Here is a 24,981-nt window from a genome sequence, read left to right on the forward strand (position 1 = left end):
TGTGGCTACAAATAAAAGTAGGAATGATACGAAATAGTATGTAATAAATCTTAGTGTAATATAGTATGGTGTGTATTTTATGCATATTAATGATTTATTAATAGTAAGGTGGATAACATTCATATGGGAATGTGATGTTAATATTAACACAGTGAGAAATCATTTTTCTAGGCAAAGAAAAGTCAAGTATGCCCTATATAATATCTACTTATATGTGTGTACATTTATAATCATGTAAATTATGGAATAAACACAGTGGTGTGTGGCTGTCATACCCTTTCAGTGAACACACGGGCAGATTTCAGATCTCCCACCGTCTCCCTGCTTCTGCTCTGTGGTCACTGTGTGCTTCAGTGTCTTTTATCTCCCTCCACTTAAATGCTCTCCACCGAGGAAACTGGTCCAGTTCTGTGAATGGACAATGGATTAAGGATGTCCTGGCATCTGAAGCAAGCCAGTTAAACAAAAGCCTGCTGAAACGAGGAGGTAATTAAACTCTAATATAGAAACTGGTGGGCAAAAAAAAAATATCATTATTGGGTAAGAAAACCATTATTATGGTACTGTATTTATACCTTTTAACCTGTTCTCTCAGGGATCTGTGGTTTTGGATTTTATGACCTCTGAGCAGAGGTTGGGGAAGCCCCAGGGTGTTGAATAGAATTTCAGGGATTCCGTATACTCAGTACTCCCGACAGCTGGAAATCCCAACATCAGTTCTCTCTGTAGAAAAGTACCAGAAATCCTGACTCCTAAGGATTCTCCAAATGGTATCCTGCCAACTCTTGGCTCACACACCAATCATTATTATGAGTAGAAGAAACACACTAATATGAATAAAACAAACTAAATGAGACAAGCCAACAGGTGAGGAGTGAGGAGTGTAAAAACAAAACCAGGCAGGTTTCAACACTTAAATATCAGAACTACCAGCTAAAGAAAACAGAGCACTATAGGAAATATATTTAACGTGTGAAATGTTTAAAGATGTAAAGTGGTGTCAAAAAATACAGAAAGACCAACATAGTTTCAGAAAATATTAGATTTACAACATAACCAAATATGACATATTCCATTGAAAATATAATCACTTAATTAAAAATTAGATGGATGGATTCAACATTAGATGAAGAGAGTTAGTGAACTACAGTGTATGCATGTATGTGATAATACGTGCATGTGTATAAAACAAAATATATGTAACAAAAGTAATAGGTTGTCATGTACACAAACATAATATGCATGTGTGTATATTTGTGTGTTTATGTAAATACACATCTGTATGTATCCTTCAGAAAAATGACCAATATATTTCAGAAAATATTTCAGAAAAATTAGCTGAAAAGGGTAATAGGGGATAGAGACCAGAATGAGAAGAGATAAGTAAATCTAATCTGAGATACAGAAAGAGAAGCCAGAAATAATGTGGAGAAAATGTTGAGACATTGAAAATTTATCCAGAAATGTTGAAGAGCATGAGTCCTACAAATACAAGAACTACAACGTTCCAGGTAAGAAAAGTAAGAAGAAATGACTGATTGTCAGAATAAAATCCAGCCAGGTAAAAATGCCTTATTGCTTGCCAAAAATATTAAACCGTTACGCCAACAAAGATGATGTAAGCAGGATTAACGGGATTCAGAAAACAGTGGAAAAGCACACTTACAACATTGCAAGATAATGAAAAGCAAGTACTTCAGGAGAAAATCTCTTCCAAGACTGCTACACAAACATCCCCGCACAGAACAAACTGTCCGTGCCTCTGATGGGAAGAGTGCAGAACTATGCGTGATCCAGCAGAACTGCCTCCTAATGGTATCCACCCTCGGTCCACATCTTCTTGTCCTGAGAATTCTCCTGTGAGTACGTCTCTCCATCAACCACTCCAGTCCACACGGTCAACAGTGCAGCGACCAAACCCGATCAGTTTTCCTCAGGCAGCATCGAGCGAAGGCTGACAACAAGGGCGATGCAAGCAGAAGGGTGAGACCAGCCTGTTTGCAGTGCTGACTGCTCCCCTGTCCAGGGTCCCCGGCCTTGTCTCCCCAAGAAACCCTGCAGACCCCCAAGGTCTGCCTTAGACATCCAGGTGGCTTTTGCCTCAGGTGTCCATCTTTGTCCCTCCACTTGGCCTGAGGATTTAACCCAGGGACAGCAGGATGTACTAGTGACTGTGTAGACCTCACCCGGCCGAGGAGGCCTCTAGGACAGTGATGTCATCCAGTGGTCAGTCATGAAACTGATGTACATGCCTTCCAGGAGCAATGTGGTGTCGTTGATTACCTCACCTGAAATCAGTCACAGTTTTTTTTTTAATTTATTTATTTATTGGATGTGTGGGGTCTTCGTTGCTGAGCACAGGCTTTCTCTAATTGCAGAGAGTGGTGGCAACTCTTTGTTTTGGTGCACAGGCGTCTCACATGGTGGCTTCTCTTATTGTGGAGCACAGGCTCTAGGCATGCAGGCTTCAGTAGTTGTGACCTGCGGGCTCTAGAGCGCAGCCTCAGGAGCTGTGGCGCACGGGTTTAGTTGCTCTGCGGCATGTGGGATCTTCCCAGACAAGGGCTTGAACCCATGTCCCCTGCATTGGCAGGAGGATTCTTAACCACTGTGCCACGAGGAAAGTCCGTCATTGACAGTTTTTATATCAGCTTTTCTAATTGGATCCCTCCTGTTCGGGAGAGAACTTCCTGAAAGAGGCTTCTAGGGATAGGTCAGGTAAGTCACCTGGAACTGAGTACGCAAGGTCCTTTCCCTGCAGAGAGAGCTCCTCGGGTACCTGAAGGCTACAGCATCTACTGGTGGCAAGTTTCCTAAAGCAAGTGACAGTCTCATACCACCCAGGAGGAGCCGATCACCATTTTTTTAGGACAGAGGCAAGTTCGTGCTTGGTTTCCATTCCCAGTAATGTGCAGGGTGTCCTGGAAAGAAAGTGTTGTTAAAACTGCTGTGCCCTGTAGGCGAGACCTACCTTGTTCAGGCTGACAGGGCATCACATGTGCCGTCCAGCCCACTGGGAGGGCTTTGTTGTCCCAACTGAGTTAGAATAATTCACTCTGCTCCTTGTTTTTGGAGTGAAAGCTTGAAAGCAGCCTGTTCCGTCTGTCCTATATTTTTCCAAATGACACTCCTGGTGGCATCCATCCCCCTCCCAGGATGGCTGAGAACCGGGTCTGGGAAAGGCATCTGGATGTGTTGGCGGGTGTTTGCACAAGAGGTGCGGGAACTGATCCAACCCTTCCTGTTCCTGCAGGCTGCATGGTAAGTTAGTTAGGCAGGATAGAGAAGGGGTGTCCAGGGAGGGAACCTCCAGCAGTCAGGTATCTGCAGGCACCTGCAGCACTGGGAGGGCACACGGGGCACTTGCCCCGAGGAGGAAAAACAGAGCATCTGTGCTTTGTCTCCCTCGGCCATTTCCCAGGGCCTGAGGTGTCCCCTCCCCGGGCACTGGGGTCGTGGCTCTCCGCACATTACCATAAAATTCATGTGCCAAGTACAGCAACTCACAGGTCCCCTTTCTTCCTATCAGCTTCTCAGCTTCACTCATACACATTTCATCCACAGGCATCCAGTCCAGGAGGGAAGACGGCATTTTGTGAAAGTTAGAGAGACTCACTGTGTTCCCATCTTTGACCTGTGAGGACGAATGTCCGGGGACTTAGCAGTAGCCTCGTCCAGGACCACCCCCATCCAACAGGGGAATCTAGGGGTGTGGAACCAGAATTGAGTTTAATTCCCGAGGTCCCCTGTCGACGGGTCCTCACTCAGAGGCCCAGTGTCAGACCAGCCTGCAATGGCAATTAGGAAAGAAAATAAAGCTTCTGGATGTTTAAAGCAGTCCATATAATCTCTTTTCATGCTTTCATTACTCAAGAACCAGCTGAGTGGATATGTTCCCTTTCCCGAAGCCGTGGAATTGCGACCACACCGCATTAGTCGAGTGAGGGAGGTCGAGTCAGAAACCCTTTTGAGTAGATTTTGAAGAGACCAGCCACTGCCTACCAGGATCAGATACTTGTGGACGGTGAGGAGCAGGAACTGTCCGTTCAACTCTATGCCTGTCAGCCTGTTATTGAGTAGATTTTGTGATAAAAGTTGCACGGATGTCAAACTACACGTAGTCCAGTAAGTCAAACACATAACACAGGTTGTCTCAGCAGTGCGTCCACAGAGAGCTGGTGGAACTGCAGGAGGAACAGTGTCGCCTGAAAACGTGTCAGGAGAGACCTGTCCCCGAAAGGGTTCACTGGGGCTGTGGCGCCTCATGGCGGGGCATGAACGCCACTTGCTGGACCGCTTCTGGTCAGCCTTTGAGCTGAGCCGATGAAAGGGCCACGTAGAGCATTGTCAGAAGGCGGAATGTTCTCTTTCCCGGGCGCCAAGGGAACAAAGGTGCTGAGGCTGTGTCAGGGGTGGGACCAAGGAGGTAACAGCTTTCCTTCAGCGTCAGGGATGCTGAGTGTGGGAATCCGCCCACACAGTTTAAGAAACTTTATTTAGTGAGCAGGCCCCTGAAATGTGTGAGGAGTTTATCAGCCACTCCTGCTGGCAGAGGAGTGAAAACACTGAGCCATGCTGACCGAGGCCTCTGACTCTCCAACCCACAGGGCCCCCTCTGGATGCAGAAAACTTTGGGCCGTAGAGGTTAAAGGAAGGTGTCAGCACTGGGACATTTCACCTGCGGTCCTTGGCTCTTTCTCCGGATGGGGGACTCCGCTGCGGCACAGACAGCACAGGACACGTTGGTCCCAGCACCCCGGTGCCTGCCCCACATTCCGAGGGGAGGCAGCAACAACACGCACGGTGTTGGTCCCGAGAGACCCCCCAGAAAGGTCTTCCCTGCCCAAGCCCCCCCAGCTGAGTCCAGTCTCACCTCCCCCAGCAGAACCAGGCACGGGGGTGACTCCTGTGTCTGCGTCCATCAGGGCCGTACAGGTGTGACCCTCCCCATGCCCCAGAGCTCTCCACTAGGCGTGGATGAGTGTGCGACCTGCTGTCTCATTTGGAGAGTGGAAAGTGGACCTGGCGGTCAGGGTGGCAGCCTTCCTCCTCCTGCCCAGAGGCTCAGGAGCAGTAATCCGAGCACTGTCTGCACGGCTGCAGTCCGTCCCACCTCTTCCGCTCAGGCTCAGAGTTTTCAGGAACCCGGAGAACAGTGGGTGAGCCTGTCCCTGCCTTTGGCTTGTCACTGGGGTGAGGGCGTTCCCTCCCGCATGTCTTCTCCTCTTCTGGTCTGGGCTTGGGGCCTGGCGTCCTTTCTCTTGCAGAAAGCCATGCCTCTATTAGCATCCTGTCTTCACTGCCACAGAAACCGTCAAGAACTGTGAGGGTCTGAGATTTTTTACCCCGTTTCATGACGCTGCTGAAGACACGAGCCTCCTGGGTCAGCAACAAAGGCATTTGTTACGACACTAACAGCACAGTCCTCTTGTTTGTGTCAACTCCCCTTCCCCCACAAGTGCGGGGGGCCGTGCAGAGCGGCCCGGTGGGAGGCTCCACACACACGGGTTTTGTGTCACAACAGAGGAAGTCTGCCATGTGACCGTGGGCTGCAGACAGACCTGCCCACCGTCTGCCCCCAGGGGAGGCAGTATCTTTATTTCACGGAGAAGCAGACAAATCTGCCTTCTCCACAGAGGACACATTATCTCTCTCTTGCAAGGAAACTTAATGTTCAAACGAATTCAAGAGATTAGACAAAACAAAAGGCACAGTGCCTCTGCTCCCACAAAGTTCAGAAACACAGTCCCTGGGGACTCGACTCCCAAAACTGCGGAATAGTGGGGTAGCTCTGTGAATGTCAGACAAACTAGATTTTCAGATAAAAGCCGCAGAAGATGCAAAGGATTGCCAAGTAATGATTAATATGTTAATCCACCTGGAAAATCGAAGCATTCTAATCTTCTATGTGTATAGTCAGTCTCCAGATATACCAAGCAGTTTCTACAGGGAGACAGTATCACATCTCCAACACATCCTGAGATCTCAGCGCTCCTCTCATAGAAATTGATGGAGCTACAGGATAAAAGAGTTAGGTTCCTCCCCTCGCCTCCCGGCTGAGAGCAGATCGGTGGGACCCACTGCACGTGGTGGAGGAGACTGGGTGAGCTGGTACCTCCATCCGGGGAGGGGTGTTTGCCAGTGCCTGAGAGCTCGGGCATTCAGTGGGGACGTTCCGGGACCTTCCATGCTGAGGAGACAGAGGAGCAGCAAGACCTGAGGGGGTTCTGTCGAATAAGTGAGAAAGCAGGTTGAGCGTGTGCGCGGACCCACGCGTCTCCTTGTCGGAGGAAGTGCTCAAACACAGAAAATGGTCCTGAAGGGATCCTGGGCTCTGGATTGGAGTCAGAGGGATGAGTGGGAACTCATTTGAGTACTTGTGGCTTTTTTAGACACGTACACAAGGATGCATGTGAATTGGTCACAGATGTATGGCTTTGTGAGTGTCCCAGAAGGATGCTTGTTTATTTTCAATATTGGATGCGCTGCCCGCCTCGGAAAGGTTGTCAAGTTTGCTGCCGCTCTGTTTCCCCCAACTCTGGAGTTTGCCCTTTTCACATTCACCTTCCCTGTAGAAATTCGTCCTCCATCCTGTGTTTTGACCACCTGGTTAGCAGGCCCTCCATCCTCCCTGGGAAGCGGGGGTTCATCTCTCCCATCGACGTCTTGGGTGCAGGTGTGCTGCTGAGGTCAGTGGACAGAGGGCAACCTTGCTGTGGAGGCACCGCCTCCTCCGTTACCCCCTCGCCTTTACTCAAGGGGACACAACAGGAAAACCAGGTTTTGTTTCCTTGTGTCTTTGTGTCAAAGCTGATGGTACCCCTCTTCCCCTCTTTCTCTGTCCGCATATCCCAAGGTGCATCTTTGCTACCAGTGCATCAAACTGTGCAGGGCAACTGACCATTCAGTGCATATCTTAGCTTTAAGAGTCCTACATACTTTTTAACAGGAGCTTGGTATTTCTTAAGCATAATAAACAAAGAATGTCCTCAAGCTTTCTATTTATGAAAACAGTAAAAATGGGAAGTTCAGTATGTAAGCCCCACAGACGTTAAAACATGTGCACAAACTGTCACATGTCAGTGTTCCCATGTCTGTGTAATCGTTGGCATCTTCTGCCGCTTTGAGGTCTTAAAAGGTTTTTCTCTTGTTACCTAAATTTAACCTTCTGTCCTGATTCTTTCATCTCCTTGTCTGTTCTTTTAAAATACACCCCTTGGTTCTTACTCCCATTCTTTTTAAAGAATTCGCTGTCATTTATATCTGTAAAGATAATGTCTTCTCAAATGTCATCTTTGTTTTTAAGAGTGCTTGGTGTCACGACCTTCCGTGTTCATCCATTTCTTAATTATTTTTAACCACTCCTGCACCTATGGAAAAGTCTGTGGGTTGTTATCTGACAAAGCTCATGTTATATACGAAGGTAAATAAAGGACATATAAATCAATAGTAAGTTAACATAATTTTATTAATTTTGTGCATTTTGTATCAGTCATCAAGCATGTTTTTATAGGCTTTATATTAATTGAAACTGTTGCTGATAATTGAAAGAAACATTGATCTGAAGTAATTTTAAATAAGAATTTTGGTTTGATGACAAAATTCAGTAAAACGTGAGCGTGAAATGATTGTAAAATAAACATACTATCCTTTTGACCCTTAAAATTTTTTAAATTTATTACCAGAATTTGAAGTCTGTTTACAACAATGGCCTAACAAAGAGGAAAATACATACGTGAGCTTTTTGTTGTGCACAGAAATCACAGAATAGGAGACACTGACTAGATGATTTTGCAGCTCCGCTAAATAATTCAGCATATGAAAAACGGGTTTTTTTTTTTTTTTTAATGCACACACTAACAATCTTACCGGAGGTGAGGGATACTCATCCTGGCATTGTAGGGTTACTCTGGGTTAAATTGAATTGAAGGCAGGATGCAGTGTAGACACCCCATGGACACCTGGAAAAGGAAACCTCGGCAAAGGAAAACCAGCCCCAAACCTGTTCTGAGTCCACAATCCACGTCCCATTGTTTTCCCTGTGGCATGTTCCGTTGCTGCCCTGCGAGACACTGTAAGCTCTGTGCCAAAGGCAGGTTTCTGCCGGGTATTTTGAGATGTTTAATTTTGGAGGAAAGAACATCTTTAATACTAATCCCTGTTTGGAAAATTGGAGGCATACTGGTCCAGAGGATATACGAGATCTAAGAGAGTGTGTGCAGTGAGGTCAGGGTTAAGGGTGCTGTTCTTGCCTCATTTTCGCCTGGCACTTATCCTTGTCAGGTGATCGAGTCACTCACGCCCACGGGACAGGACCAGGATTGTAAATGTATGAGCTCAGGCTGGAGCATCCCCAGCCCTCCTGTGACCCCACCCCGGTCCGCGCACATTCAGCTGGTCCTTTCCGGGGCCGTATTTGGAGATGCTGACTGGAGGTCCGGTGGAGGGTATGTGAGGTGTCAGGAAGAAGGGGGCTGATGTGGCTGTCGGGGAGCCCTGGTGACTGCTCCAGTGCTGGACCCTCACATCTGTGCTCACACCTGCTATGTGGCCCCCAGAGGACCTGCCTCCCTCCCCCGTCTCATGTCCAGTTAAGAATATGGGAGGGTGACAGGTCACCTGACTCCCCGTGTGAGGGTGTGATGGAATATTCTGTATAGGAAAAATAAGTAAGGTGCCTAAATCAGCAGGGTGTTACTCCTTCAGGAAAGGTAGAGTGTTCAACAGAGAAATCAGCGCCTGTGTGTGCAGACGGCAAATCCCAACGGAAGGAAGGAGTTGGGTTTTCTTTTAACTCTTCCTTGGTTGTCTTTGCCTGCGACACGCAGGGCAGGGACCAGGAAGCCCAGGTGAAGGGGCTGTGCTTGGGGACGCGGGTTTGTGCTGAATGTGAGGAATTCCATCTGTGAAAGGGCAGAGTGCGTCTGAGATGTTGGTCCTCTAAGGTATTAAAGAGGGATGTTATGGTGTCAGCCAGTCCAACGTGACTAGGTGTCCAACGTAGACTAAAACAGCACCTAAAATGTGATTCATAGCATCCCATATTCTCCCGTTTGGTTTTCACTTGAATAAACGTTTTTATCAGTACAATACCAAGTAGAACACTGTGGCTATTTTTACCTACTGCTAACGTATATTTGTTCTACATTAGAAACAATATAAAATAGTGCTTGAGTCCCACGTTAGTCATGTATTTGTGATCAGGCACAGAAGCTCTCTCAGTTTGACTTGTAAAATTTATTTTTAAAAATATGCCTGTCTTACTCAGTGATCAGAAAAGTGATGCATCCAAGCCACTGACACAGAGCCTAACCCTCAGGGTGCCTTGTGAAAGGAGTTCTTCATAAACTGTATGTTGTTGCCTCAATTGCCTTATATTTTCTGGGTTCTCTAGGTAATTAAACGACCTGTAGCTGGTAGTATGTGTCTACCATTGCTTTTATTTTATATGCATTACTTTAGTGATTGCTCAAGGGGAAAAAAAATCCTGAGGAACTGTGGACAAAACTTTGAGGGTTTAGTTAATCCCTTTGATGTCTTTTGAGAGACCAGCACCTGAAATCAGGGTCCCTGAGCCTGGGCCATGCTGACGTGTGAGGCCCGATCATGCTTTACTTTGGAAGCGCTGACCAGTGCACTGTGAGAGGTTTAGTTGCATTTCTGGCTCCTGACTAGTCATGCCAGCAGCCACCCCCTCCAGCCCCCTTGTTGTAACAGCAAAACTGTCTGCAGATGTCCCTGGGGGGCAAAGTCACCCCCTGGCTGAGAACCCCCGGTCTAAGCCATGTCCCTGGCCATGGGGGTTACATCATCTTGAAACCCTTAACAGTGGCCAGTCCCAGGATGGCCCCAGTCTCCTACGGAAAGATCACATTGTCTTCTTCGATCTTGTTTTTAAACAAATAATTTTGACTTATCTTCCCTGACAGTTGTCAGTTTTGATATTAGAAACATCATTCTGCAGGCTGGGTCCTCACAATAACTCTTGAATTGAGTGTTCTCAATACTTAAGGTCCTAGGTAATCAGAAATGCATTAATCATGTCTTTCTCTTCAGGATTTGCATTTTGGGGTAATTACAGACTAATGAGCATGCCCTTTATGTGGTTTTTTCATTCAGTTATACCGTTATAAATATTTCAGCTTTGTGCTAATTAAGTAAATTGAATATTATTAATTCAAAATGCAATCAGTGGGTGTAACTAAAAAACATTTTTAAATAGTACTTTTAATATCTGTATATTCTTTGAATAAAATTCTTCATGAAGTTTTTTTTCAAAATCAATTCATAAGTTAAAAAATAAATGGTTTTCTGATTACGGGAAGCTAGATTCATATTCATACACGTGGAGGATATTTGCTATATATTGATTCTGTTGCTCTTTACGGAAATGCATACAGAGAAGAAGTGTTCTGTAGAATCATTCTAAAAGAGAAATTGTTTCATTTATAAAATAAATCTTTATAAAGAATTCTTTACAAAGCTATAACTTCATCATATCATGCAAGTCTTAAAAACAGCTGTGAAATCTTTAGCTTGTAATATAAGCAAAGAAAATTAGCGAAGAGGTCAAACTTTTTTGATGAAAATTAAATCGACTTTTTATAAAGATTGAGCTATTTTTGTGCATGCAGGTATTTTTCAGACTTTCAATTTTTTATTAAAAAAATCACTGCTAAAATAAACTACATTTAAAATGTGACTATGGCATCACATCTTTGAAGGGAACTAACATTTTCAAATTTCAAAATTCCATATTAGCTGTAATTAATATTGACTTTTGGCTTTGTCTGTTCATAAGCCACGTACAATTGCTCTTGAAATTTTCTTAAATTTTGTCATTATCTTATTTATTTGTTTGTTTATTTATTTATTTATGGGCTGTGTTGGGTCTTCGTTGCTGTTCACAGGCTTTCTCTAGTTGCGGCGAGTGGGGGCTGCTCTTTGTTGTGATACGCCGGCTTCTCGTTGAGGTGGCTTCTCTTGTTATGGAGCACGGGCTCTAGAGTGCAGGCTCAGTAGTTGTGGTGCACAGGCTTAGTTGTTCTGTGGCATGTGGGATCTTCCCGGACCAGGGCTCGAACCCATGCCCCCTGCATTGGCAGGCGGATTCTTAACCACTGTGCCATCAGGGAAGTCCCTGTGTCATTATCTTATGGCCAATCCAGGTTTCTGAAATATTAAAGAAGTTACAATGAAGACTATTAAATTCGAAGTCTTAAAGTTTCATATAAATTATGTCTTTTTTATTAAAGTACTCATAATCTATTTATTTCTACTTTTGATTACTATTCTGCATTTTAAATTACATTTAAAATTCATTATCATTTTATATAAGTTCATTTTTCTTGGATTCTTGAAACATTGAATAATGAAAAATGATACCTTTGAGTTTATTCCTCCTAAAAGGCCCACTAAGCCACTACAAATATATTCCAAGTGTAAATAAGTTTTTATCATTTGTTACAGGTCTAGTTAAGAATTTTACCTGTGCATTAGAGAGTTAATTGGCAAGGAAAAAATGTTATACAGATGTGAGTAATCTGATTAGTCATTGGATATGTTCAGTGCTTCTTGGTATCAACTGAAGCTCAATTAAGTTAGTCACTGGTACATTTGTCGATTGGAGCCAGAAAGTCTGCCCTATTTAATTTTAAAATCATTTCCACTGAGTAAATTATGGATACAGCCAGGAAAGGAATCACATTACTTCAGAATTAGCAAGATATATATTTTTCAGAGGCCAAAGATAATTATTGCCTCTTAAATGATGGGGTAGGTTTACAATTTTTTAAATCATGTCACGTGCAGTTATAAAATATTATCTTAAGAATGATTTAAGTTACTCAGACTTAAAGTTCTATAAATAGCAATGCTTACAAAGAAAATTAAAACAGAAGTAAACTAAAAAATGTCCTCATGTGCATTAATAATGTCCATCGTTTGCCTTTAATTTCATTCAGGTTTTGTTCACATTTACTGAGAGCCTGGTTCATGGTAGCTACTACCATTTGATTCTTAAAATTCTGTGCATTAGATTTTTTTTTATTGAAGTAGAGCTGATTTACGATGTGTGAATTTCAGGTGTACAGCAAAGTGAATCAGTTATACATATACATATATGTATTCTTTTTGAGATTCTTTTCTCATATAGGTTATTTCAGAATATTGAGTACAGTTCCTCGTGCTAACAGCAGGTCCTTGTTGTTTATCTGTTTTATGTAAACAGTGTGTATATGTTAAACCCAACCCTTTATCCTTCCACCACTTTCCCCTTTGGTAACCATTAGTTTATTTTCAATGTCTGTGAGTCTGTTTCTGTTTTGTCAATAAGTTCATTTGTATCACTTTTTTAGATTCCGCTAGATTAGATGTTATCTTCCCAGTTATTCATATGAGGACGTGAGACTGAGAACATTTTAGAAACTGGCCCAGACACCGCACTGGGAATGGCATCACAGGATGCAGTTTCAGGTGTGATGATCTCTGCTCTGTCCCATTCACCTCTCTGTCCTGTAGCACATGTCATAGAACTGCAGGTGCCCTGTTGTCACATTCTTGACTTCCTGTTGATATAACTAAATGTACTTGAATTACTATTTTTTTTCTTTTTATACAGTGCAAACTAGAATACCAGGCATGTGTCTTAGGAAAACAGATCTCAGTCAACTGTGAAGGACGTTGCCCATGTCCTTCAGATTCGACCACAAGCTCAAGCTCAAGGAATATGAAGAGAGGTAAGTGATGATAATTCATGTATAGTTTTATGTTTTGTCCCTCCATTAAAGTATCTTACAATGAATGTTGTCATTGAATACACAATGAAATTTACTTCTGTACATGTACCTAACTTTTATAATTATACCGTAATAAGTGAAGTTTTTTTTTCTTTAGCCTCAATTATTTTAGCAAGTCATGTCTTTCTGTAGATTTCCATTATCTCGATAGTAACAGCTAGATGCTTATTTCTACATAAGAAATCTACAGTGATGCCCCCTATGAATTATTCTGTCTAAAGTGTGTGTTTTACATCTATTTTTTCTTTTGGAGCCAACAACTAATCAGTAGTAATGCAATAAGTGACAAAATAGTTCGGTCAGAATGAAACTGGTAAGACATTTAATACTAACCTTTTAAAATAAAAGCGTTCTGCCTCATATAGAGCGTGTGAATGTGTATGTACATCTGTGCCTGTGTGTGTATAAAATTTCCTAGTGACGAATTTTACGAGTTAAACTTTCTTTCGATTAGATTTCGAGTTCTGAAATCTTTATGTTAATTGGTTTGATGTCTAATAAAGTAATGAAATACATTTAACCTGACACATGTTTAGGTATATAAGTTGACTTTTTATAGATTATATTGATATATTGTGGTTTACATGGTGTTATGTTTATATGTGAGATATTGTTTATGCCTTTCAAAGAAATTTCTATGGTTGCTGGTTTCGGTTCTTCACAGGTATAGATGAAGGAGGAAAAGCTGGGGACAGATGTTTAAGTCAAAGACTTTTTTCATAAGCATCATCAATATGTATCATATTTTTATATGTAATATTTTCATATTACATCTGAATCTAGTAATTAACAATTACTACAGTGGGTCCTTAATGCAGAGAATTTTTGCCTTTTTCCTGACAAATGTGAATAAGGAATATGTAGATAGGAAAACAACTTAGGTGATGTGAGGTTTAGTATAAGCTGTTATTATCTTAAACAGTCCACGTTATAGTCCCATGTTCAATATGGCATTAAAGATAAAACTTTTTTTATAAATTTATTTTTATTTATTCTATTTATTGGCTCTGTTGGGTCTTTGTTGCTGTGCATGGGCTTTCTGTAGTTGCGGCGAGCGGGGGCTACTCTTTGTTGCAGAGCACGGGTTCTAGGCACGCTGTTTTCAGAAGTTGTGGCACACGGGCTCAATAGTTGTGGCTTGTGGGCTCTAGAGTGCAGGCTCAGTAGTTGTGCACGGGATTAGTTGCTCCGCGGCATGTGGGATCTTCCCGGATCAGGGAATGAACTCGCGTCCCCTGCATTGGCAGGCGGATTCTTAACCACTGCGCCACTAGGGAAGCCCCTAAAGATAAAACTTTTGAACTTCAATCTTTTATATTGGTCTTTACTCCTTAAGTAATACTTAAGATAATAACTTGAATTTTAAAAGCTATGTTATAGCATCACTTTTAGTGAAGCCACTAATCTATTTTATTAATCAAAAGTAAATTAAGTGATTTGCAAATTAGTGGTAAGCTGGTGTTCAAACATTAGACTGTGCAGAGAGACACCTGCTGGTGAAGGAAAGGTTCTGAGCTGCCTTCCGGGGCTTCTGTTCTTTGAGCCTCACCCCCTGGCCTCCCTCTGGCCCAGGGTCCGCTTCAGAGCTTCATTCCTCTGGATTCTGCCCCCCACCCCACCCCATCTCCCAGTCCACTGGCTCTTGTGCAGCTCAAATAGGGATGTTCAGCCTGACCTTGAACACACTAATCAGCCCTTGTCTACTTAAGAGCAAATTGTGCACGCGTCCTATGCACTGAAGTACTTGGGTGGCTCTGCCCTCCCAGCCCTGCTCCCTGTTTACATCTTTGAATACACTTTTCTCTGAAAGTCACTTCAGGTACAAAGTACCTCCTACCTCGGTGTTCAGCACCCACATCCCATTTTCATCAGAAGCTTTTAAGGACAGCATTTGAGGAGGAGTCATCCTAAGTGCACGTGTACTTCTCACACAGCACGCCTTCTCCAGGATCCCCCTCAGTAAGATGTCCTGCCTTTAAACTTACTTCTGAATGAAAAGATATGTTTAATGTGGGATCACTTTATCGTAACCTCCCACGAACTGCAGAAGGAACTAAAAGTACATTAGGAGTGGAAGGTAACACCTCTGAGAAGAGGACCCCCTATTAACAAGGGTTATGTTGCATGTTCAAGTTCTCTGCACTGCGTTTATATTAATATGTTAAGAAGGAAACTTCCTAAAGTCACATCAGCAGAGGATAAAGAGCATTTGTGGTCAACGGTGCGTAGAAAAACAGGCAAGAAGCGTTGAAACTAATCCTGCTCTGATGGGCTGTCAAGGAAAAGCGAGTCCAGGGTGTTGGTAGCTGCTGTGGAAGAGCAGTAAGGAAATTTTGATGTCATTTCTACACGATGCCAAAGGCCAAGAGAGGTGGGGGATGCAAGAGCCGGTTCAGTATCATTTCCAATCTGTCAGCTGCTATTTACGTTGGAAGCAGGCCTTCCGCAGACTGTGCAGCGCAGAAAATTCTATTCAATATCATCTCTGTTCTGGAGAAGGTGAGGAAGAAACTACTAACAATAAAACGTTTCTTAAATCTTTCTACCTTGCTACATTTGCGGTCAAATTGACACAGTTCTGTTTTCACTCTAAGAGCAGAATGTGTTCTTTAAATCTACTTGAAATATATTAAAGCGAATAAAATACATTGCATTTTGTCTACATAGAAAGGAAAATAAAGTCTCCCCTGTTGTGCTGAAGTATTCAGTAATAGATATGTACAAATTGGCCCAAGTATATACATTCAAGTAACCCAAATAAAGAAAAATAATTTACCTTTTAAAACAAATCAGGTTCTTACTTTATGTAAGTAGATAAGCACACCCCTCTTCAATCAGTAATTTAACTATACAGTTTTCTGCTTTTCTAACTCATGACATCAATATTACAAAGCTCAGCACTTCTATGTCCCTTTACTGTATTACTTCCTTCTCTCTATAAAAAAATTTATCACTTGATCACAAATATAGAATTATCATTTGGAAGGTGAATCAACTTCATTCAAAGAACATTGATTTATAGCTGATTTTTAAAGGTACCTGAAATATTTTCGACAGCCAGGCTAGTATGAGATTCACAGTTGTGAGTGTGAACTGTGGATAGACCATTGCAACCGATTTTCTCTACACACAAAAAGCAATCCTCAGTCTTAGAGGGACTTGCAGAGCCAAAGACCAAGAGCATTGGAAAGGGCCTGAGGAAGCATTTGTTTTGTAGTTGTAACACCAGACTCAAAGGAGTCTGCCCTAGACGTATCTTAAATTATCTACTCATCAGTTGTTCATAGGTGCAGCACAGTTTAGACCTGTGAGAGACCGAAAGTGCTCCATTTCGTTATTCATTTGGTTGGCTAGGTTCAGAAGATTCTTTTAACTGGCATTTTTCTTTTGTTCCAGATTTGAGTATCTAAAGGCCCAAAATGCTTTTCTTATTATGGGTTTTATGTACCCACTGTGGCTTTGTATATCTCATCTCTTAAAATTTTTATTAATTAAAATAATATCACTTTAATATTTTTTACCATCACCTGTAACATGCATCCAAACAACTGTTCACACACCCTCATACTTTGAAATGTTGAGTTTGAGTGGAGATAGCCATTGAGATGGAAGAGAAAAAAAGATCTATCAAAGATTTCAACATTATTAAAGAGAAAGAAAACAAGTGTTGGTGAGGTTGTGGAGAAAAGGGAACCCTCCTACACTGTTGTGGGAATGTAAATTGGTGCAGCCCCTACAGAGAACAGTATGTAGGTTCCTCAAAAAACTAAAAGTAGAGTTACCATATGATCCAGCAATCCCACTCCTGGGCTTATATCCAAAGGAAATGAAATCATTATGTCAAAGAGATATCTGCACACCCGTGGTCATTGCAGCATTTCTCACACTAGCCAAGATATGGAAACAACCTAAGTGTTTGTTGACAGATGAATGAATAAAGGCATTGTGGTATATATATATATAGTGGAATATTATTCAGCCTTTTAAAAAAAAGAAATCCTGCCATTTGCAACAACATGGATGAATTTGGAGGACACTACGCTAAGGGAAATAAGCCAGACCAAGGAAGAAAAATACTGCAGATCTCTCGTATATGTGAAGTCAGAAAATGTTAAGTGCATAGAAGCAGAGTAGAACAGTGGTTACCATGATGGGCAGGTGTGGACATGGGGAGATGTCTGGGAGTGGGTGCAAAGCTGAGATTACGTAGGGGAATAAGTCTAGAGATCTGACGTACAGCATGGTGACTGTAGTTAATAAGACAATGGAATATTAGAAACTTGCTAAGAGAATAGATTTCAGGTGTTCTCACTCCACACAAAAAGAATTGGGAGAAAAAAAACTTTGAGATGATATGAAAAGTAGCTTGACTGTAGCAATTATTTCACTATGTGTGTATATATATATATATACATACATGTATTATATATGTACATAATTGTGTTATACACCCTAAATATACACAATTTTTATTTAAAAAATAGAATAACGTAAAGATCTCCCCAGGTAAAGCTAGGTGAGAGAGGACAGAATAGGAGAAAATGAAACCCTGTAGACACTGAAGGCATGAGGGAGTTTCCGGGAAAGTCCAGGCTCCATTTGTGCTGGGGAGTTGGGGCTTTTATAAAGGATACAGTGCCGTTCGGTCATGGCCAGAGGTGAAGACTTTGGGTTTAATTCATTAGAGTCAGACACAAGAAGAAGTCAAGCTTCTTGAGCAGAGAGCATTTCAAAAACAGTTTTCCTAGGATTTATCTGCGCTGTAGTGCTATGGGGTGACGTTGTTTGTGTGTTTGTTTGGGTGGGTGGGGCAGTCCCAGGAGATGCATTTAAAGGCTGCTGAGTAATTCAGAAAGAAGGCGCTTGTCCCAGCAAGGACAGTAGATGTAGAAGTAAGTGGAGAGATGGAATTCGAGTAATATAGCTGAGATGGAATTTACAGAATTGAATATGATTGACAAGGAAACAGAATGTGTCCACAATAATCCGGAGCTTTGTGATCTGGTTGAATTACAGAACGCTGACCAAAATGCCACCTAATTTTTCTTCTGGGCCTGTGGTTCATGATCTCCATTATATCCTCACTGCATTTTTTTTTTGTACAACTCAAGGTCCCTTTTTTTCAGAAGTCGAGAATCATGTAACTCATCATATTCTCCTCTATGCCTTATGCCTTATTCTGTCTGAATTAAACAGATGCTCAAGGACAGTAATTCCGTTATCCTGCACCTAAGATTTACTTGGTCCTGACTTTGATTCCGTGTGTGTGTGTGTGTGTGTGTGTGTGTGTGAACTGTTCTAGAGAATTTCTTTTTGTGTATTGTTCTCCTGTGGGGTGGCATAATTTATTAGCTTAGAGTATAGATTTTAGAATGCCAGTTCTCTACTAGCTGTGTGGCCTTTGGCAATTTATTTAAATTGATGAGTCTCAGTTTCTTCATCTGTAACATACAAAATATATAAATTATAAATATTTGTGGATGTATTTCCTCCAATGAAACTTTCTTTTAATTTCTGTTTCATTTTCATTGATGATACTTATAAAATGCTGTTGAATTCTAATAAGTTAAATAATTTTTTCATATATTAAATGTGACTTGTAATTTTAATTCTTATACTTTTTTTTATCAGGTTGGGTTACAAAAAAGTTGGAGAGTTTCCATCTTTTTATAGTCAATACTATTTATATAATTTAGAAATTATCTGTACCTTTAGAGTTTGAAATAACTCAGCAGTAGAATTCTTGGGCTTAGGAATTACTGTTGGTTATTTTCTTTGATAAATCTCTAACGTTCTTTATAGCTCCTGGCCTTTGCTGTGTGTGTGTGCACATAATATATAGCTTCTTATAATAATTATGTTAATTTATGCTTTCTCAAATAAATGCCTGCTTATCTAGATTCTAAACATATTAACCTAAGTTGTACAGGATATTATTTTAGTAATTAAAAATACGCTCTCGTTTAAGATCTCAGGAAAGATGTATTATAATAGCCTTAACTACAACTCTATACACATATTTATTAATGCCTAGACCGTCATTGTTTTCACAATTATAATTTTGTGGAGTTAATTTACTTCCAGTTTCTCAGATTCTTCAGTGCTTGGTTATTGCTCATTAGCTTCTATCGGAATATGTGAGCGTGAAAATGCAAACTGGGCACTAGAGGACAGGAAGAAGGTTAGAGGAAAGCCTTTTTGATTCATATGCTGCTGCCCAGAGTGACTGACAGACACTTTCAGACCCTGGGCCTTGAGGGTCTAAGGACCGGGGCTCAGCGCTGCTCTCTGGCACCGCTCAGGTGAGGGTGAAGCGTGCGTTCTGAGCACCACCTGTGTCAGGTCATGGTGCCCAGGAAGGCTTGGTGTGTCGTCAGAGACATTCAACAACACAAACAAAAGGCAGTTCTTTGAACAGACAAGACCCCATCTAAGACTAGTTGAAATTTTTAGACGGATGTGGGGAGCTGTAATTGGCTAAACCAGAAAGCCTGAGAGGTTTATCCATGAGACAAGATACAGGAATGCATTCTCCTGTGACCTAACACTGTCATTTTTTCTCTATTTATTTCATGCTCTGAGTCCTGTAGAGCCCTATTAAGATACATAACTTATACATTTTTTTATCTTAAAAAATAGCATTGAGTAAGCACTTATTTATACTTTAATGAGCAAAATTTTACTTTTAATATTTCATTTCTGGAATGGAATTTTTAAAAGTATTTCCTCTCTGACATGGATTTTCATTAAGAAGCAGTTTCACATCAGCATATTAATATATTCTTGGAACATTCATACTTCTCTGTGAAATGTAATATTCATAAATAAGTTCTTCCATAATTTTGTTTTACTAGATGCGTAGAAATAAAATTAAAATTATTGGAAAGTGTTGCATGATGATTTATAAATGAAAATGAAGTTATTCTTTTGGAATACTTGAAAGACATTCCTGGGTTAAAATTAATATTTGTTCAAAAATAGAGGATAACCAGGAAATGGATGGTTTTAAACATGCAGCTGTTGAGGCTGTTCCCAAAAAATCTATTTTTTGTGTGTGTTGCCCTTTAAGTGATCAATTTCAGATTTTACACAGAAAAATTTATTTTCTACATGAAATTATTGTGGGATTAATTTCAATCTTCTCTGTAAATTCTAGTTAGAAACTTTGTATTTTGAGTTTATGCAGTTGTTTCTTATCAGGTATAAAAGTGGGGAATAGCCCTGAATTAGTTCTTGCAACACCAAAGAACTGTTTATACCGAGTCCTGGTTGAACTCCTTTCCAGCATTATAAGTGCATTCTCAGAAAACAGGGTGGTCATCATGGTGTTAGCAAGTTTGGCCTGAGCCCAGCAGGTCAGCACTGACTGCACTGCAGTGGGGCTGCCAGCACTTCCTGGACATTCGACTCAAAAACAAACCAAAGATGGACCTGGAAACTAAACGCTTCTGAGTTTTAAATGGATATATTGAAATTTCTTAAGAGTCTGATATCAGTTGATTCTTTTCCTGAGATTTATGTGGTAAAATGTGTACATTTCTTGAAAGAACTAATATATTTACACTGGACAGCAGCAAGCTGTTATCCAGACTGTCTCTGCACTCAAACCTTTATAGAGATTGCAGTCTTAACACAGAAACTGCATTCCATTCAAGCTTAGAACAAGGAGGAAATACTTACACGACCACAAATAAAGGTACAAAGTCACATGCTATTTCCAACATTACACATGCCCACTTTCCCCATTCCACACAACACTTACTAACAGGGCATAATCTACCCCATACTAAACAGAATCTATCCTTCCACCAGTACTAAAGGTAATGTTACTTGATAACAAGTTTGCTATTCTACTTCTGATACAGAATTACTATCTTTCCAAATGTGGAAGTGAGGCCAATCAATTTGTATTTAGAAGGTATTCTGTGAAATTCTTTTGCAAATAAAGGAATCAAAAAATATATATGAAGTTTAGCATCACACACTCTGAACAGTGTTTTGAAATAATATTTCAGAGTTCAAATTAGTTTCTTTATGTAGCTTACCAGATTTCTCAAAACTCCCAATGAGTTCCCCAGATCCTGATCATAAATTTAAGCCTCAAAAAAGGAAAGCAAAGTCAATGAAGTATAAATACACTCATAAAAAATTGTTGATTTTATATTTCAGAATAGAGGAAAAATAGATTGTCAATTTCAGATATAGAAGAAATGTCATCTATATCTTGTAAAAGAAAGAAAGCATGAAACCAGATTGAATTCATAGCAAAAAAAGAGAATATATTCTTTTTCTGTAAAGTGTATTTGGAAGAAGTAATTTAGTTGAACTAACACACTGTGCAGTTGACCCTTGAGCAGTGTGGTGTTTAGGGTCCCCTGTAAAGTCAGTGATACATGTAGACCTTTTGACCCCTCCCCCAAATTAACTACTAGTAGCCTACTGTTAAGCAGAAGCCTTCCTGGTAACATAAACAGTCAATTAACACATATTTTGTATGTTGTATATATTATAAACTGTATTCTTACAATAAAGTAAGCTAGGGAAAAGAAAATATTAAGGGCATGATAAGAAAGAAAATTCATTTACAGTTCTGTACCTTATTAACACCGTAAGTTTACATCATCTGTTTACAATATGAATAGTCCATCTGTCGATACCTACATCGATATTGTCTTATATGGTACAAAACACTGTAGGTGTCTTATAAGTTACTAACACTAGACATCAAAAATTAAAAGATACACCACAACTAGAGTAGAGAAAACCCGCACACCACAACTAGAGAGAAGCCCGCGCACCACAACAAAAAGATCCCGTGTGCTGCATCTAAGACCCAATGCAGCTAAGAAAGAAAATAAATTGAAAAAAAAATTTATTAAATGTATACAAAATTAAAAGATGATGTGAAAAAGAAATTCACATTTATTTACAGGTATAATGACTCATGCATCGATAAAGAAGAAGCACCAATATGATTCTTTAAGGTCGCCTAGTATAATCAATACAATCACTTCACGGTATCCTTGTCTACATAGTAATGAATGGATTGTTATAAAATTTTATGGCATGCATTATTACACTCGTGTTTGTAATACAGTACCAGAAACACTGTTACATTAAAAACAAAAAACCACTTACCTGTGATGACAGACTGATACACAATTTCCACAGTTGTAAGAGAGAGAGGCAGACAGTATGGTAATGTAATTCTTTGAAAGCAAAGTTTTAATAGTAAGAAAACGAACATATTATTAATTTTGTATTAAATATCACCTTAGGCTCATGTAAGAGAGGCTGTCCACTTCAATACAAGTCCTGCACACAGTGTTCTATACAATGAACACTCAGGTGATGACGGTGATGACACAAAAACGTCTCATACAGTTGTTAGATTTTCACACAAAGACGCACACATACACAACAGCTACATTTAGTAATTGTATGATGACTATTTACTGTTCATTAAGTGGAAGTGGATCCGCATAAAGGTCTTCATCCTTGTTGTCTTCATGTTGATCAGGCTGAGGAGGAGGACGAAGAGGAGGGGTTGGTCTTACTGTCTTGGGTTGGGGCGGTGGGGGCAGGAAGGGCAGGTGCCTTCCATGTAACTTTACGGAAATATGCTGTAATTTCTTCCTGACATTTCTGCTTTTTCATTTCTCTACAAGTGTTTCTATATGGTACCAGTACTTCTTCCACTGTCAGCCTTGGTTCCAGTGCCCTTATCGTAGAAGGGTCCATGTCATGAAATAAGTCAGAAGCAGTCTCGAATAATTGGCACCTCTGCCAGGTTGTCTGATGTCTATTTGTTTCCGTCACCCCTTCTTGTACATCTTTTTCCTCATCGTCTGGCCCTGGTTGGGGAGCTCTCATCTCCATCAAGTCACCCTCTGTTAATTCTTCGGGTGGGGTGTCAATAAGCTCTTGAATTTCTCCGAGATCTGAGTCTTGAAACCTTTCTCCCCCACCTTTTCTGCCACATCCACCATCTCTGTCATGATTTCCTTGATTGGCAACTGGACAGTTTTCTCCAGCAGGAACTATTGTTTGGGGCTTGATGGTTTTCATGGCTTTTTGTGTAACGATGATGGCGTCTTCCATGGTGTGATCCTTCCAGACTCTCACGAAGTTCTCTCTGTTGGGGTTCCCTTCCATAGCACTGACAGTCCTTTCCATAGAGTGTCATGTGTAATGAGGCTTAAAGGTCCTTGCGACCCCCTGACCTAGAGGCTGAACAGAGACATTGTGTTTGGGGCAAGCAGACCACTTGGATGCCTTTGGTGCTGAACTCATGGGATTCTGGATGGCCAGGGGCATTGCCCAGTATCAAAAGAAAAAAAAAATGGTACTGATGAACCCAGCGACAGTACAAGAATAAGGATGCAGATGCAGAGAATGGACTGGAGGACACGAGGTTGGGGGGGGCGGGGGGTGAAGGGGAAGCTGGGACGAAGTGAGAGAGTGGCATAGACATATATATACTACCAACTGTAAAATAGATAGTCAGTGGGAAGTTGCTGTATAACAAAGGGAGATCAACTTGATGATGGATGATGCCTTAGAGGGCTGGGTAAGGGAGGGTGGGGGGGGAGTTGAGGGAGGGAGGGAATATGGGGAAATGTGTATAAATACAGCTGATTGGCTTAGGTGTACCTCAAAAACTGGTACAAGAGTGTAAAGCAATTATATTCCAATAAAGAGCAAAAAAAAAAAAAAAAAAAAAAAGGCAGTCGCTTCCTGACAAGGTGCTTCCTGATATCAGGGACAAAGCATGGACTGAACCAACGCAGAGAAAGGGTTCTTGTTGTCTAGGCCTTCTTGTTGTACAGCCAACAGAGGAGCAGCTCAGGAGTCAACAGATTCATAGATTAGGGCAGTTCTTTTTTTTTAGGATTTTTTTTTTTTTTTGATGTGGACCATTTTTAAAGTCTTTGTTGAATTTGTTACAATATTGCTTCTGTTTTATGTTTCGGTTTTTTGGCTGTAGGCGTGTGGGAAATAGCTCCCCACCAGGAATTGAACCTGTACCCCCTATGTTGGAAAGCGAACTCTTAACCCCTGGACCACCAGGGAAGTCCTGGTTAGGGCAGTTCTGATCCTAAACCCAGCCGCATTTGCACAAACCAGTACTTAGCCTCTCCTTTTCTACCTTCAATCCTCGTGCTTGATTCTCTTCCTTACTAATAAATGTCCTTTGTGGCATTTTTCCCCAGAATAGGGCACTTTCATCTGCATAAAAAATCTGTTTAGGCAGGTGTCCTTTCTCCCCAATGGTTTTCTTTTTTCTTTTTTAAAAAATTTTATTGGAGTATAGTTGATTTACAATGCTGTGTTAGTTTCAGGTGTACAGCAAAATGATTCAGTTATACATATACATATATCCACCCTTTTTTTAGATTCTTTCCCCATACAGATCATTACAGAATTGCATAGAGTTCCCTGTGCTATATAGTAGGTCCTTGTTGATTATCTGTTTTATATCCAGTGTGTGTATGTTAGTCCCATGCTCATAATTTATCCCTCCCCTCCCACATTTCCCCTTTGGTAACCATAAGTTTGTTTTTGAAATTTGTGAGTCTGTTTCTGTTTTGTAAATAAGTTCATTTGTATCATTTTTTAAAAAATTAGATTCCACATGTAAGTGATATATGGTATTTGTCTTTCTCTTTCTAACTCCACTTAGTATGATGATCTCTAGGTCTATCCATGTTGCTGCAAATGGCATTATTTTGTTCTTTTTATGGTTGAGTAATAGTCTGTTGTATATATGTGCCACATCTTCTTTATCCATTCATCTGCCAATGGACATTTAGGTTATTTCCATGTCTTGGCTCCCAAAAGTTTTCTTAACAGCTTCTGGGAACTCATCTGCTGCTTCTTGGTTGGTTGCTGCCTCTCTTGTTATCTTGACATTTTTTAAGCCAAACCTCTTTCTGCAGTTCTCACCCCATCCTTTGCTTCCCTTCAATTCCTCAGCTTTTGCTCTTCCACCTTCCTTTTGCTTTAAGCTGTCATATAATGACTTTGCTTTTTCTCGAATAATGTTAGAGCCTCTAGATAAGCCTTTCTTAGAGCAATCCTACACCCACAAAAACGCTGTGTTTTTAATAGGAAATAAAAGAGTATTTCACACAAAGTGCAAGGTTTTTGCATCTGCTGGAGTTGCTGCAGCAACAGCTTCACG

At 41.0% G+C, this 24,981-nt stretch overlaps 1 protein-coding gene across 2 annotated transcripts in view; it reads left to right on the forward strand.

Moving 5' to 3' along the window:
* The window catches only part of SPOCK3 (SPARC (osteonectin), cwcv and kazal like domains proteoglycan 3), a 426,984-nt gene that overhangs the window by 288,691 nt on the left and 113,312 nt on the right, over window positions 1-24,981 (forward strand). For both annotated transcript variants that reach the window (XM_057722257.1, XM_057722256.1), the window contains one exon: window positions 12,620-12,737. In XM_057722257.1, the coding sequence (XP_057578240.1) occupies window positions 12,620-12,737 (118 nt within the window). The remainder of the gene's footprint in view (window positions 1-12,619; window positions 12,738-24,981) is intronic.

The sequence above is a fragment of the Hippopotamus amphibius genome, chromosome 2 (genome assembly GCF_030028045.1).
Source record: "Hippopotamus amphibius kiboko isolate mHipAmp2 chromosome 2, mHipAmp2.hap2, whole genome shotgun sequence".
Classification (NCBI taxonomy): domain Eukaryota; kingdom Metazoa; phylum Chordata; class Mammalia; order Artiodactyla; family Hippopotamidae; genus Hippopotamus; species Hippopotamus amphibius.